We start from the raw sequence: 14,507 nt of genomic DNA on the forward strand, positions 1-14,507 counted from the left end.
CATAGGACTTTTTGTCTATCCATATTTGCAGAGAAAGTTGACAAGTTCAGCTAAGATGGTTCCTTCTCCCACTCCTATGTATAATTAATATGTACTAACAAAAATATTTAACTCAAGAATGAAACTGGAACTAAAACTAACAAGGCTAATTTCAGTGCAGTTTGTAAACTGGCTCTGAAAGTAAAGCAACAGCTAGACATAGAAGTCCTTCACATTCGTTTTTAGTGTTATTAATGAGTAGTTTATATGTAATAAATCATACATGTTTCAAGGAAAAACAAAAAACCCACAAAACTTTTACTTCAGTGGCCAAAAGATAATCAATGAAAGAATTGCCATGATTGGGAAGCCAGGAAATTTTACAATGGAAGGCAAATGTGAGTTTGTTAAAGAAATGTTTTAAGCCAACATGTGGTTCCTGGGAGAAGCCATTGCTAGGATTCCTTGTTAAAGAGGCCAGCTTCTCTTATGTAGAGTTTCTACTAGTATGCTTTAATCTTGGTACTAAGGTTTAAACTTGTTCTAAAATATTTCCATTTTAATTTTAATCTTATATGTACCAAGAACTGCGAAACTTCAGCAGACAGGCAGCCCTACAGTCACAAAAGGCAACCTGGAGCCCACAGGATGACAAGCAGAAGGAAATTTAGAGCAGCTGGAATTGAACCCTCAAAGGAATGAGGAGATGTTGACGGATCTCTTCACAGAATAAATAGACAAAATTTAATCATCAGAATTGGTATTCCTTTTCAAAATGCACAGAGATGGCAATTATTCCATCTTACTCCCTTTGAATGCTAAGGAATCCAGCTGTGGAAATTATGAAAGGGAAACATGGTGGCAGAATATATAGGCACAGGAGGAGCATACTTGCTTGCTAAGCTTCACCATGGAACAGAGCTGTAGTGTAGGTAGGAAGGGGCTGTGTTCTTGTGGTGTGTTGATGAGGGCGCTAGAGTCCAGGGCCCACTGGACAGGGCTTTAGCACCAAGTTGCTACCCCAGCCAAGAACGTCTTGTTATCACCATACTCAAGCAGTTCTACATGGAATCAACAGTAATATATTCATCCCTGCAGGGACACTTTCCCATTCTTCCAAAGTCTGTTTGAACTCTGTATTACAGTAGACTACCATAGCAGAGGCCACACTTCAGATTAACTGGTTTATCATATGAAATAATAGTCAATACTAATGGAACACGACACAGAGTTACCAGTTACACCGTCAGTCAATCCACAGGGGAAACTTTTTCCCACACAACTATTGTGTTTTCAAAGGTACTTGTTACCACATAAAAGAAGCCACTCGACCTATAAAACTTAAGGGTGGGTAACTCTCAGGCAAGATTATGAGGTTTTATTTGTACTTTGACTATTACTAGATGGAATGATTCCTTGCGACAATTTCAGATAAGAGTTTATGTTTTTCAGAAGAACTGCAACAGACAACATGGCATTTAATTTTTCCTGAATTGATTTTAGAGTAGGAAGCCCCATCAAGATCAATGTGGCAAATTGGTCCTTTCAATTTGTGTGTGTGTGTGTGTGTGTGTGTGTTTGTGTGTGTGTGTGTGTGTGTGTGTGTGTGTGTAGGCTAGAAATAAAGACAAGGCTTCTCATTGAACCTGGAGCTCATCAATTTGTCTTGGCTGTCTGGCTTAAGAGTTTCAGGTATTTGGCCAGTGATGGGATTACAGACACATACCACTGTATGTGGGTACTGGGGATCTGAACTCAGGTCCTATGTTTTTGTGACTGGCCCTTCATCAACACATCCATCTCCCCAGTCCCTCCTATTTATGCATTGGAAGAAATAAATTAAGCAACTTGAATGATCATGGAGCATCTGTTGGGGTTTTGTGCATGATATATTTTCTTTATCTATAAGTCAGAGAAATTCCACTCACAGCCATCTTTTCAGAGATCCGCAGAAGCAGTGGAGGAAGATTTATAGGGTATGTGCTAGCTCTTTCTTTGATGAATAGCAAGCTAGCATATATTTAAAATAGAAATCTGCATTCTGATTAGCACCATGAGGTCACTGACTGCTTTTGCAGACATCCAGGAGAAGAAACAAAGAGCCTAAGTTTACTACAGCTGGGCTGTCTTTGAAGCCAAAGGCTGCAGGAGGTATGTTTAAGCTATCTATGTGAAAATGGTCTTATCAGTCAAGTGGATTTTCCTTCCACAGCTGGGGAGGTGGGGTAGAAAAGAAAAGAATGTTACATGCTCAAATTGACATTTCTTGGTGGTAAATTTGCTACTTATGTTTAGTTCATAGCTAATGAGAGAATGAGTCAGCAAAAAGACACAAAAACAAAAAGAAACACTAAAACAAAACAACCAAACCACCATCACCACCACTATCACCACCAGTACCACCAACAACAGAAAAACTGGACATCTGGGAATGAACCTTTCAGTACTGGACCCATGTTGTCACAGTAGAAAGGAAATAGGTCTTATGCCTAGCTTCAGGTGACAGGGATGCTCAGCTATGAATGTTTCTGTCATAAGAATGTGAAATTGTGTATTTCAGTGTGATGAGAAAGGAGAGCATTCATGGTGTGTCATCAGTTCTAATACAATGTGAAAACAAGGATGATTTTCACAGGACTGCACAATTTGGGTTTAGTGCCTCTACTGGGCTTTTATTTCTGATGAAAGGAGATCTGGGTGATAATGAGCTACATCTATACCATGTCTTCCTCAGGGAACTTGGGGAAACATTTCCTTAGGTATGAATGATGTCTGTAGGTGGTTGGACTCTGAAAGGAAAAACTTATGAAGATGAGCGTACAGAGTGCTTTACACTCAATGGTTATGGAGCCCAGTGGATGATGCCAGCTAACGAATGCCTCGCTATTCTACAATCCTATGATCTGTGTCAGAACTGAGATAAGAATAAGACTATCAATTCTGGGCTCTTTTTACAGTTTCAAGTTACAAGCACTAGGGCTAGACTTTCAGTGTGATATGCTGCTGTGATTTCTAGGGTTGGAGGTTACTCCCAGAGGTGGATTTGGAGTAGTTAATCCTTCTACTCACTATGATACATTCTAGGATTTCAAGTCTAAAATGTTTTTACTTGGCTGCAAGTCAAGACATAATAGTTCCTGAAAGGGTGATGAGAGTTCTGTCCTTTTCAGAAATACATACAGGACATAGTGATTGAGTGCTGTGTGAGGTGTTCATGCAGACCGGTCCCAGAACATTGTTCTCTGCTTCCACTCTGTCTTTTATTTGTCCATAATTGTAATAAAATGTATTAAATCCCAACCCAAGGTTTCTATCCCACCTTAGCTACTTAAGTTCCTTGGTGAGAGACACACACAACCTTTTTATTTACAATAAACCTTAAAGCACATAAATGCTGGGCAGATACTACCCTCTTTGTTGTTATAATCTACTTTCCTCATCCATAACCCCAAATTATTACTTACTATGTTTCATCTGGGCTGCCCTTAACTCCAGTTGAGCAGCCCTCAAGGTCACATTCTGTGGCTTCTCCTTCCTCCTCCTGCACTCTTCTTTCCCCTTGTGGTTCCTACCCATGCATCTGTAAATAACCCTAATGAAACCATTGCACCCCACGTAGACACAAACATGAAGATAAAGGGGGGCTAGCAGGGAAATGGAAGAGAATTAATTGGATGTGGGAGGAGGACAAGAGACAGTAGCAGACAGAGACAGTAACAGACTGAAATATATCATGTGCATGTTTGAAATATCATAATGAAACCATTATTATGTATAATTAATATATGCTAATAAAAACATTTAAAAAGAAATCCCCTCTTGGAAGTTTGGAACTGGAGAGGTTAGAGATACCTAGAAAATTGCCAGGAGCACCAAAGATAATAAATGACAGTTGTAGACATCACTTTGGACAATAAAGAACTGTCCCACATGGATGTTAGACATTATTAGATTTTTAATAACTTTACTCACATTCAAGGATGATAATGATCAAAGATCACTTAGTGGTTCATTTGTTTATACCAATAATTCATTAATAAGTCTTTAACTCTGCATTTTAATGAGAGGCTATTTATCAAAAATGTCTCTCCCCATGAGGGAGATGTGTGTCATGTATGCAGGAGATCTAGTAAAGACAGATCAGTCTTGTTAAAAGGATGTCCAGAGCTGAAGTATTAGAGTCTGTAATGCAAAATGTGTCAGCTAATGTAATATTCAATAATTCATGATGGCCATCTGCTCCATTCCAGATGCCTGGGCTGGGAGGCTAGGAGTGAGGGACAGAGATGAGAAATATTCCCTCTGTTGCACACACTGAAGCATTTCATTAGCAGCATCTCAGCTGGCAGTCAATCAACAGGGGTTTTTCTCATATAGAAGAATTGCTTAACAATGAAAATGAATCTTGGGAGGGTTACAATCAATAAGTAGGGTTTTCTTTTAGAGAGTCAAAATGTATACTGGCTCCTCTTAGCAAGCCTGAGTTTGTATGGCTACTTGTCAGTTACTCTCATGTCTGGAGAGAATGCTCTAAAAGAAAAAAAAATTTCAGAGTGTTGGAACCTGGGTTTACTTTTCAAATGGCACTTTTTTTTAAAACCGCCCCTCATTAAGAGGTTTTGGTTAGTTTCAGGTCTAGGAGTGTTCAAGGTAGTCTAGCACTCCATTAGAGGAGGCATGGCCTCATTCTTCTCTTCTGTCACCTTTATTTTTAGCATACATATAAATAAGGCATCGCTAATCTGGCAAGAACTGTTGGGCAATCCCAACAGTTGCTTCAGAGACTTTTCAATGATGAAGTGAGGAGGTGACATTGAGTCTCAACTTGCTTTTGCCTTTTCTTAACGCTGAGAGTTATGTCAGAGAGTCAGGGCTTGACCCTCCCTAGTCTGTTCTGTGTGCTTTCTACCACAGCACCCCCCGCTCCCTACTGTGCTTGCCTATTGTCAAGATGAAAACAAGCCACTTACTTTCATGGAAGGCAAAATCCATGTAGAAAAGATCAAAGTTTGCAAATGTCTTGGTAGTTGCAATTTTTTTCAGTATGTTGGAGAGTTGTTCTGCTCGCTGAATGCAAGGGAAACAGAATATCATGAAACCTCAACTTTGACTTTCATGAGATGATTCATGCAGAAAAAGAAATCGATCTTTCATACACCACTCCACTTTGCTATGTCTAAGCCATCAGCAGAGACAGCTCTGCACATTACAGCGTATTCATGTGCAAATGACCAATGAACATGGAAATGTTACTACTCATTATGAGTCAGACTAGTATAAATTAATGTAATAAGAGCTTACTTTTCTGCATGGGTTTGACAAAGATGAGACAAACAACATTGATATTACCAAATGTCAGAGGCTGAATGAATGAAAACATTGGTTGGTTTCATTATTTAGACAACAGCTCGGCAATATGAACCAACTCTTTAACATGACCAATATGTCTTCTAGCAGTTCGCATATAGGAAATAGAGATGACACAAAACATACATCTTGTTATTCATCCTGGTGAAGAATTGGAAACAACTGTGTATCTAACTACACAAAAGGATGGAATAAATCACACCACATCCATATGCTGGACACTGTGACTAGTTGTATCATTTTCATGTGGAGAAACAATTTATGAACATTGAAACAATTGTGTAATCTCAATCTAGAGGGTAAACCCCAAGATACCTATCTATAGAAATGATAAGGGACACTCATATACTGATACATGGATGATGTTTTTCTCTGTGTGCACACATGTCTGTAGGTATATGTCCATGTATATGTACATGTTTAGAGGAGAAAAAGATAGCCTCAGACAATACTGCTTAGGATCCATCCACATTGGTTTTAGAAGCAGAGACCTTCATTGACCTGGGCTTCCTCATTGGGTTAGATTGTCTGGATGGTTAGTGAACCACAGGGGTTCTCCTGACTTCACCTTCCCAGCACTGAAGTTAAGGTGTATCTCTGCTTCGACTGTTTCACATGGGTAACAGGGATCAAATGCAAGTCCTCATGATTACATAGCAAGCACTTCACTCACTGAAGCTATCTTCCCAGCCTGAAATTTTGTGTGTATATATTATATGTGCTGTGTGCATGTGTGTGTGTGTGTGTGTGTGTGTGTGTGTGTGTGTGTGTGTGTGTTCTAGCACACAGTCATTGAGGTCTATGTTTGGTGTCCTGATCTGTCACTCTGCCCCACTACCATGAGACAAATTTTCCTATTGAACCTTGAGCTAGGTTTAATAGGAAACCAGTGATCCTGTCTCTGTCTCCCAGAGCGCTGATGTTACAGGTATATCTCAGTCACCCAGAGCTCTAACATTATAGTTATGTGTGCAGTCACGCCCAGCTTTTTATGTATATGCTAGTGATTAGAACTCAGGCCCTCAAACTTGTGCAGCAAATGCTCTTAGCTATTGGGCCATCTTCCTTGACCCAAAATTATAGCTTAGGCTTGTTATTCTCCTGTCTCTGTCTATTTAGCATATCCTATCAATAGCGTGTAGTATCACAACTGTCTTCAGCCCCATTTTTTGTTGCTGTACTTTGTAGATTTTATATATTTCATTTTTCAATATTGAAGTATATGTTTTTAATTTTTATCTCACAGTGTTTTTTTTATTTGCGGGTTCTCTACAATAAAATTTTATTAACAAAATATGCAGGTTGTGGGTCATGCCTGCAATCTCAGTACTTGGGAAACTGAGGCAAGAAAGAAAATTTCTGTGTGTTCAAAGCAAATTTGGGCTGTATAGCAAGGCTTAAAAAAATCCCACAAATGTTCCCACAATCTTTATAAAGGTAATTTACTGCCTATTAACAAAGTATAAGACATTTTGCTTGGAAAATGGATTCTTTCAGACATGTGACGTGATCAGTTCTGTGTGCCAAGTCATATGTACAGTTTATCTTCCTCAGCTCCCCAGTTCATGGCTTCAGATTATTTAAGAAGGTGTGTGTGTTGTACACATTTTCACACATGAGAGACATGTGTATTCACAAGTAGATGGCAAGAGAGGTAGGCATAGAGAAAGGTGGAGGCAGAAGGACACACATATTCTTTTGGCTTTTCTGACTCCCTAAACATGAGATTTTGTTATTTGCCAGGTTGGTGACCATTATGCTATAGAAGCCCAACCTGAGGAAAAGTCTGCAACAAATATAAGGACAGGGGCAGCAACTCTACCTCTGAAGTGAGAGCCCGGAGGGTCTTGTTGGAAGACATCCAGCCATTACAGGGACTGACCTGAAAGAAGGGAAAGAGCACACTGATTAAAGAGGCAGAGCCGCAGTAGGAGGTGTGTGCACACATGCACATGCGTGTGTGAGTGTGTGCATGTGCGTGTGTGCGTGTGTGTGTGTGCGTGTGTGTGTTCACGTGTGTGTGTGTGTGTGTGTGTGTGTGTGTGTGTGTGTGTGTATAACAGACCAACAGACCCCTGGGCTCACCTGGAGGCAGCTTAGAAAGGAGAAGAACTGTGCATAGGTCACATCTTTATTTAGCTGACCTGGAAAACAGAGGTCTGATATGTTATGTGGAATCAAATGGCACTTGTCAAAGACATTAGTAGAGACCCCACCTCCCTTTCTGATTGTCACATTTGTCCTGGTTTGATTTGTCATTCAGCATAGCTTTGAGGAAGGCTTGTATTTTACTTCTATCTGAGCACAGTTAGAGGGGATCCTAAGGAGTCTATGACCATGCACTTCTTAGTCTCAGGGAGGACAGGACTGGAATGATAGCCTCATCTAAATCTCTAGAGAAAGGAATAGAGTCTCCTACAACTCCAAGTGGACCAGTGTGGCCTGAACAATGTATATCACCAGACAACACCTTCTTCTTGGTAAGTTTATCAAATTCCAAGTTTCTGTGGGGGTTGGGGATTTAGCTCAGTGGTAGAGCGCTTGCCTAGCAAGCGCAAGGCCCTGGGTTTGGTCCCCAGCTCCGAAAAAAAAAAAAAAAAACAAGTTTCTATGAAGCTAAGAGCCAAATTTAAGGGAACTGACTGAATCTTCCTTTCTGGGCTTATGAAACACTTAGGTCTGATACAGTTGTTCCCTGTTGAGGAACTGGCATTCAGAATGTCTGAAATCCTGAACCAAACCCCTTTAAATAAGGCTGGGGTAGCCCAATTACACTTGGGTGGGAAGGAGATGCCAGCCAATTTTTTGTCTCTCAATTTTTTGTGATAGTAGGCTAAGAGTCCTAGTTAGCAAATATTCCTTATGGTTATTTTTTTGTTCAGGTTAAAGAAGTGCATAAGATTGTAGGGGAAAATGCTGCATAGATTATCATAGATTATTATAATTTGTATATGAAATCCACTCCATCCCATGTCTGAAACACTTGTTCCCTAGCCAATGACACTGTTATTCCTAACACAGTGTCCAGGAAATTTAAGAGGGGGCACTAAGTAGATGCTGTAGGTCCCTGAGAATATATCTTTAAAGGTTATACCTGGTTTCTAGTCTCCCTCTTTCTGTCTGGTTCCTGTTAGCTATCAGGTAAAGAACCCCTACCCTCTCACAAACCTCCATCTGCAGAAGTACATGGGACAACCAAGCCCTAGGGATCCAATCTTCTGCATTATGAGCCCAAATAGACAATTCTTCCTCCATACTATTTTACTTGGATATTATGTCACAGTGGTGAAAAGTCCTGGGGTCCATCTAGAAACTTGAAACACTAACTATAGCCATTGAGATACCTTCTTTCTTTCAATGCTGAACCCTCTCCATCTTTACTACCCCAGATACAGTTAGTTTTCATGCTGTGACTGACATAAAATTCAACTCTCCCATCAATCTCCAGGATGAACAGATGATGCTATATCCATTAAACACTTCTCATGCTCTTAAAAATTAAGAGGATAATAGAGCATCTCAGAGAAAAGAGAAAGATCATAGGAAATAGAGCTTTACTTTTTACTTGTACATTAGGTAAGTTACACTGAAAAGTAGAGTTGACTTCTTTTCTGGTCCAATCTATTTGGAGTTCTGTAGGCTTCTTGTATGTTTATGGGCATCTCTTTCTTTAGGTTAGGGAAGTTTTCTTCTATGATTTTGGTGAAGATATTTACTGGTCCTTTGAACTGGGAGTCTTCATTCTCTTCTCTATCTATTATCCTTAGGTTTCATCTTCTCATTGAGTCCTGGATTTCCTGTATGTTTTGGACCAGTAGCTTTTTCCATTTTACATTTTCTTTGACCATTGTGTCAATGATTTCTATGGAATCTTCTGCTCCTGAGATTCTCTCTTCTATCTCTTGTATTCTGTTTGTGATGCTTGTGTCTGCAGCTCCTTGTCACTTCCTTTGGTTTTCTATATCTAGGTTTGTTTCCCTTTGTGCTTTCTTTATTGCTTCTATCTCCATTTTTAATTCCTTCAACTGTTTGATTGTGTTTTCCTGGAATTCTTTCAGGGATTTTTGTGATTCCTCTCTATGGGCTTCTACTTGTTTATTTATATTTTCCTGCATTTCTCTAAGGGAGTTCTTCATGTCTTTCTTGAAGTATTCCAGCATCATGATCAAATGTGATTTTAAATCTAGATCTTGCTTTTCTGGTGTGTTTGGATATTCCATGTTTGCTTTGGTGGGATAATTGGGCTCCGATGATGCCATTTAATCTTGGTTTCTGTTGCTTGGGTTCCTGTGCTTGCCTTTAGCCATCAGGTCGTCTTGGTGTTACCTTGTTCTGCTATTTCTGACAGTGGCTAGACCGGCCTATAGGCCTGTGTGTCAGGAGTGCTGTAGACCTGTTTTCCTGTTTTCTTTCAGCCAGTTATGGGAACAGAGTGTTTTGCTTTCGGTCGTGTAGTTTTTCCTGTCTACTGGTCTTTAGCTGTTCCTATGGGCCTGTGTCCTGAGTCCACTAGGCAGGTCGCTTGAAGCAGAAAAGTTGGTCTTACCTGTGGTCCCATGGCTCAAGTTGCTCATGGGGAGCTGCTTTTGAACTCTCCATGATGGTGGCAACCAGGAGGGCCTGCACTGCCTTTTCCCGGGGTCCCAAATGGCATTAGATGTTTTCCTCTGGAGTCAGAAATGTGGGCAGAGTGTAGTCTCTTCTGGCTTCCCAGGTGTGTCTGCCCCTCTGAAGGTTTAGCTTTCCCTCCCACGGGATTTGGGTGCAGAAAACTGTTGACCGGTTCCCTTTAGGTCCGGGCGGTGTCTGGACTGTGGGGGATCTTGTCTACTGTTTCTTAAGTCCACCATAAGCACTCCGAACCACTCTTGTACTTGAGTGCTCCATCTTGTCCACCTGACAGAACTCTTCTCCTGATAACAGCACAGGAGACTTAACTGCAGGCCAGGACATAAAGGTGGTTGTGACCTTGTGTTGACCCCTTGAGCATGGAGGCATGTTCTTTGATATGGGGATGGGACTAATGGCTGGTCCTAAGTCAGAGTTGTCTTCTTTTGTTCTGGGAATTGAGTCTAACTTGAGATTAAACATCAACAGAAACTTTACCAGCATCCCTAAACTTCAGTATAGTACAAATTTTCTTTCTCATGGTTTCTAAGAAGCCTGGTTAGTATATTTTTCAGTTATTTCCAGACACTTCCTGGTTACTTATCTTCTGGTTGTATTGGAGGCAGCTCTTTGGTTAAATTCTCCCTTGTGTAACTTAATATTTCCTAAGCAAGTTGTTTTAGCAAGTCCTTTGTAGCATAAATTTTACTACTTCAAATTTGTTCTGTATTAAATTCATATATACCTATAACACATGTTGCATGTATTTGCATACATGTCAAACACATCACACATCATACATTCACACATTGCATATACACACATATTATGCACTGCACATATATCACATACACACATATCTGCACATTTATACACATAGTTTAAGAGGAAAAGAATTTGCAAACATAATATACCTAGAGGGTGGTATCGGTTGTGCAAGCTATCCCAGAGAAAAGTTCCATCTGGTAAGCCATATAGAATAACATGGCTGCCATTGGGCAGGTGGGAATTTAGATGTTTCAGAGTCTGCATGACATTGGCGTACATTTGTTCAGGAGTGGTCATTCCTGGTATTGTGTCAGCTCTCCTATTGGTAGAAAAAACAGGAAGCATCTTGATTATTAGGAGAGTAACATACAAAATACACTGTATGTGATGTTACTTATAATGTTTGGCAAACTACTTATGAGTACTTTTCTGGCACATAGCCAGATTACATTTAACGACTCCTGTGGAGTCTAGTAAGCTATGTAACTGGTGGTATAAGAGTCTCTTGAATGTTCTTTGACTATATTGCTAGTGTAAACAGTGTTCCAGATAGTTATGTCACCAGTTTGAGTGAGAGAGAGAGAGAGAGAGAGAGAGAGAGAGAGAGAGAGAGAGAGAGATATTACAACTTGTACTACTAAGATTTTAGAGGATTTTTAGAGGGTTTTCTGTTTTGGAGCATAAGCTCATCCACCCTGACTCATGGCTACTGGAGAGGGCCTGGTATTACTTAAGATTTATTTGAAACTTTGAGACCTACATTTGCTTTTTAAACATTGTGTACAGACAAGAGTTGTGAGATTGAGCATCACTGAGGGATGGCATTATTTTATGTGCATATATTCTCTTCACCCTTTATTCTCAGTTTTTGTCCTGAATTTGGGCATTTACCATTTTTCTGATATACTACAATCCTTTGCTTATTTTTACAGCAGTATTTACTAAAAATGATATTTCACACCGTTGTTCTCTGTTTGGTAGTAGTTGTTCTTTGTAGAGCATATTAAAAAATTAGAGAAATATCAAACAATTTAATTATGTATCTTAAGGCTTTGGAAAAAGAAAACAAGCTAACCCCGAATGTAGTAGATGGATAGAAATAATTAGATCAAGGCAGAAATAAACTACAAACAAACAAAACTTCAAAGAATCATTGAAACATAGATTTGGTTCTTTGACAAAATTAACAAGATCATCAAACCCTTAGACAAACTAACTGAAAAAAAGAAAGAAGAGATTGAAATTCATAAAGTACAAATGAAAAGGGAGCTGTTACAACAGATTACAATGAAATCTAGTAAATCATGAGGCTATACTTTGAAGATTGTGTTTTACTGAATTAAAAAAATCTAAAAGAAGTGGATGGATCTCTAGATATATATAACCTATAAAAGTTAAACCAAGATGAGACAAATCATTTAAACAGATCTATAACCAATAATATTATAGCAGTAGTAGAATGTTATGCAACAAAGAAAAGTCCAACATCCTTCAGAAAGATCACACATCAACACTTCTCAAATTATTCCATAAAATAGTAAAGGAAGAAACTTCCAAGCTCCCTTATGAATCCACTACACTCTATATAAGGCCTTTTACAAAAGAAAGAAAAACTATGCCCTAATCTCCATGATTGAAACAAATGGGAATATTCTCAACAAAATATTTGAAAACAAAATTCAAGAACCCATAAAAAATGTGATCAGCCTGACCAAGTTGGCTTCATTCCAGAGATGCAAAAATGGCTTGACATATGCAAATTAATAAATACAATAATTACATAATTTAACTTGGCCTAAGGAATTAAGTAATTTTAAATGAAATAAGCAATAAATATTTTTTAAAGTGCTCAACATTCTCAGCTACCAGAGCAATGTAAATGAAAACTACTTTGAGATTCTATTTCATCCCAGCTGTAGAAAGATATAATCAAGGACAAAAATGACAGTAGATACTGGTAAAGATGTAAGGGAGAAACTGGTATTCCCTTTCTCTGGAGATGTAAAAAGGTGTGGCCCCTGTGGCAAATTTATATTGGAGCATCTCAAAAAATATAGAATTATCATAAGAATCAACTATACCGTTCCTGAGCATATACCCAAAGAACTCTGTATCCTACCACAGGAATATTTTACATTTTTGTCACTCGATGTTTTTTTCTTAATAGCAAGGAACAGAATCACCCTAAGTGTCCATCAGCTAAGGAATAAAAAAACGTACCTTATACACCCAATAGGATTTTACCGACCGTTCAAAGTTTCTGCTAATCACCCTAAGTGTCCATCAGCTAAGGAATAAAAAAACGTACCTTATACACCCAATAGGATTTTACCGACCGTTCAAAGTTTCTGCTGCTGTAGCTCACACACAGTTGTTCTCTTTAAGGAGTGTTTCTACTTTTATGTCACATTAAAGACTTTCAAGGACAGGCATAGATAAACTCAAGGTAAGTGAAATAGCACCATAGTGGAAATGCTAGGTACCTCCACTTTGCCTTTTTTCCTGAATTCCTGATGCTAAACGTTGCCTTCCAGTCATGACCTGAAATCACTTACAAGTACTTACTGCATAGCCACATGCAATTAGAGAACTGAGAATCATGTGGTTGCATTATTTCAAGAAGAGATAGCAATGTCATAAAAAAAAAAAGAAAGTTGAAGTTGTAAATTAAGGGACAAACCAAACTCCTGAACCTTAGTCCCAGAGAGACCTGTTATGCAACCCTCTGGCTTGGGCTTTGCATGGAAGTCTTTTGTCCATTCTGGGATACCTACCTACTCTACCTTGATGTTCTGCCATCTGTCTTTATTTTTCTAACCCCTCCACAGGACAAAGCAAAGTGGGCACTGCAGGGACACAGTTACTTCATTCAAACACTGATTGCTTTTCTGCCCAGATAAATCCTGGCCCAGGAGAGGTTGGCATGGGCCTCTAGCTGATGTGTTTTTTGACTTTTTGGAAAAGGAAAGCAAGGAATGGGTTGGAGGGACATCTTGAAAACCACACACTCAGTGATTCTGACATTTGGAGGGAGATCCCCTCTGCAGGCACTCTATCTAGTTGTAACCTGTTTGCTGTCTGTACCCAAAGGAATCTGATGCAGAGACTGAAGAGACATTATCTGGCTGGACCAGAGGTTGTTCTTGTGTGCAGTGAAGGGTGGAAGGCATATCTATTTCTCTGCTGTGAGCTTCCTGAGGTCAGGGGCTCGGGTCTTTTGTCATTGGATTCCAGAGCCTGACCTAGTACTTGGCTCCTGCATGTCCTAGCTTTGCTACTAAATGTCAGTAGAACAGATTCCTTTACTTTGTGAGCCTCAGCTTCTTCATCTGTGAGCCTCAGCAGGCAGACAGTCATATTTGCCTCTTTGGGTTGCTACAGAGATGAAATGAAGAGAGGAATATGTATCTTGGACTAGGCACATCAGGTCTTAAGGAGCGTACAGTCTTTACTGGAAAGTCCTGGATGGCTCATCATAGAGGCAGGGACCTAGGTCCTTATAATGTATCTTTAGTTGCTTTGGAGTCCTGGAGGGAACTAGGCAGGAACTGGCCCATGAGCAACTATGCATCATAGAATGGCATATTCTGCTTTGAACTGATTAATCTGTACTTCATTTAGATTTTTGTGGAAGTGAATGAGCTTTATTCCTATTGGGCTTTGTTCTCAACACAGGCTTGGGGTGCTCAGTGAATGTCTAGGACAAGGGGAAGGTATGTGAGAAGGGAGACCTCCATCTGGCCAATAATCAGCTATGCTACTTAGAGCAAGTCATATCTCTTTTT

The 14,507-nt window shown here is 39.6% G+C and overlaps 1 protein-coding gene across 17 annotated transcripts in view; it reads right to left on the reverse strand.

Annotated features, from left to right (window-relative positions):
* Positions 1-14,507, reverse strand: part of Aoah (acyloxyacyl hydrolase) — a 241,350-nt gene that overhangs the window by 15,004 nt on the left and 211,839 nt on the right. For 10 of the 17 annotated variants that reach the window (NM_001191940.2, XM_039096014.2, XM_039096016.2 and 7 more), the window contains 4 exons: positions 10,869-11,041; positions 7,432-7,490; positions 7,169-7,228; positions 4,950-5,046 (listed from right to left, as the gene is read on the reverse strand). In NM_001191940.2, the coding sequence (NP_001178869.1) occupies positions 4,950-5,046; positions 7,169-7,228; positions 7,432-7,490; positions 10,869-11,041 (389 nt within the window). Of the gene's footprint in view, positions 1-4,949; positions 5,047-7,168; positions 7,229-7,431; positions 7,491-10,868; positions 11,042-12,942; positions 13,010-14,507 lie in introns of those variants that run through there. The other 7 variants (XR_005495324.2, XR_005495320.2, XR_005495325.2 and 4 more) reach the window with 5 other exon arrangements.

The sequence above is a fragment of the Rattus norvegicus genome, chromosome 17, assembly GCF_036323735.1.
Source record: "Rattus norvegicus strain BN/NHsdMcwi chromosome 17, GRCr8, whole genome shotgun sequence".
NCBI lineage: Eukaryota > Metazoa > Chordata > Mammalia > Rodentia > Muridae > Rattus > Rattus norvegicus.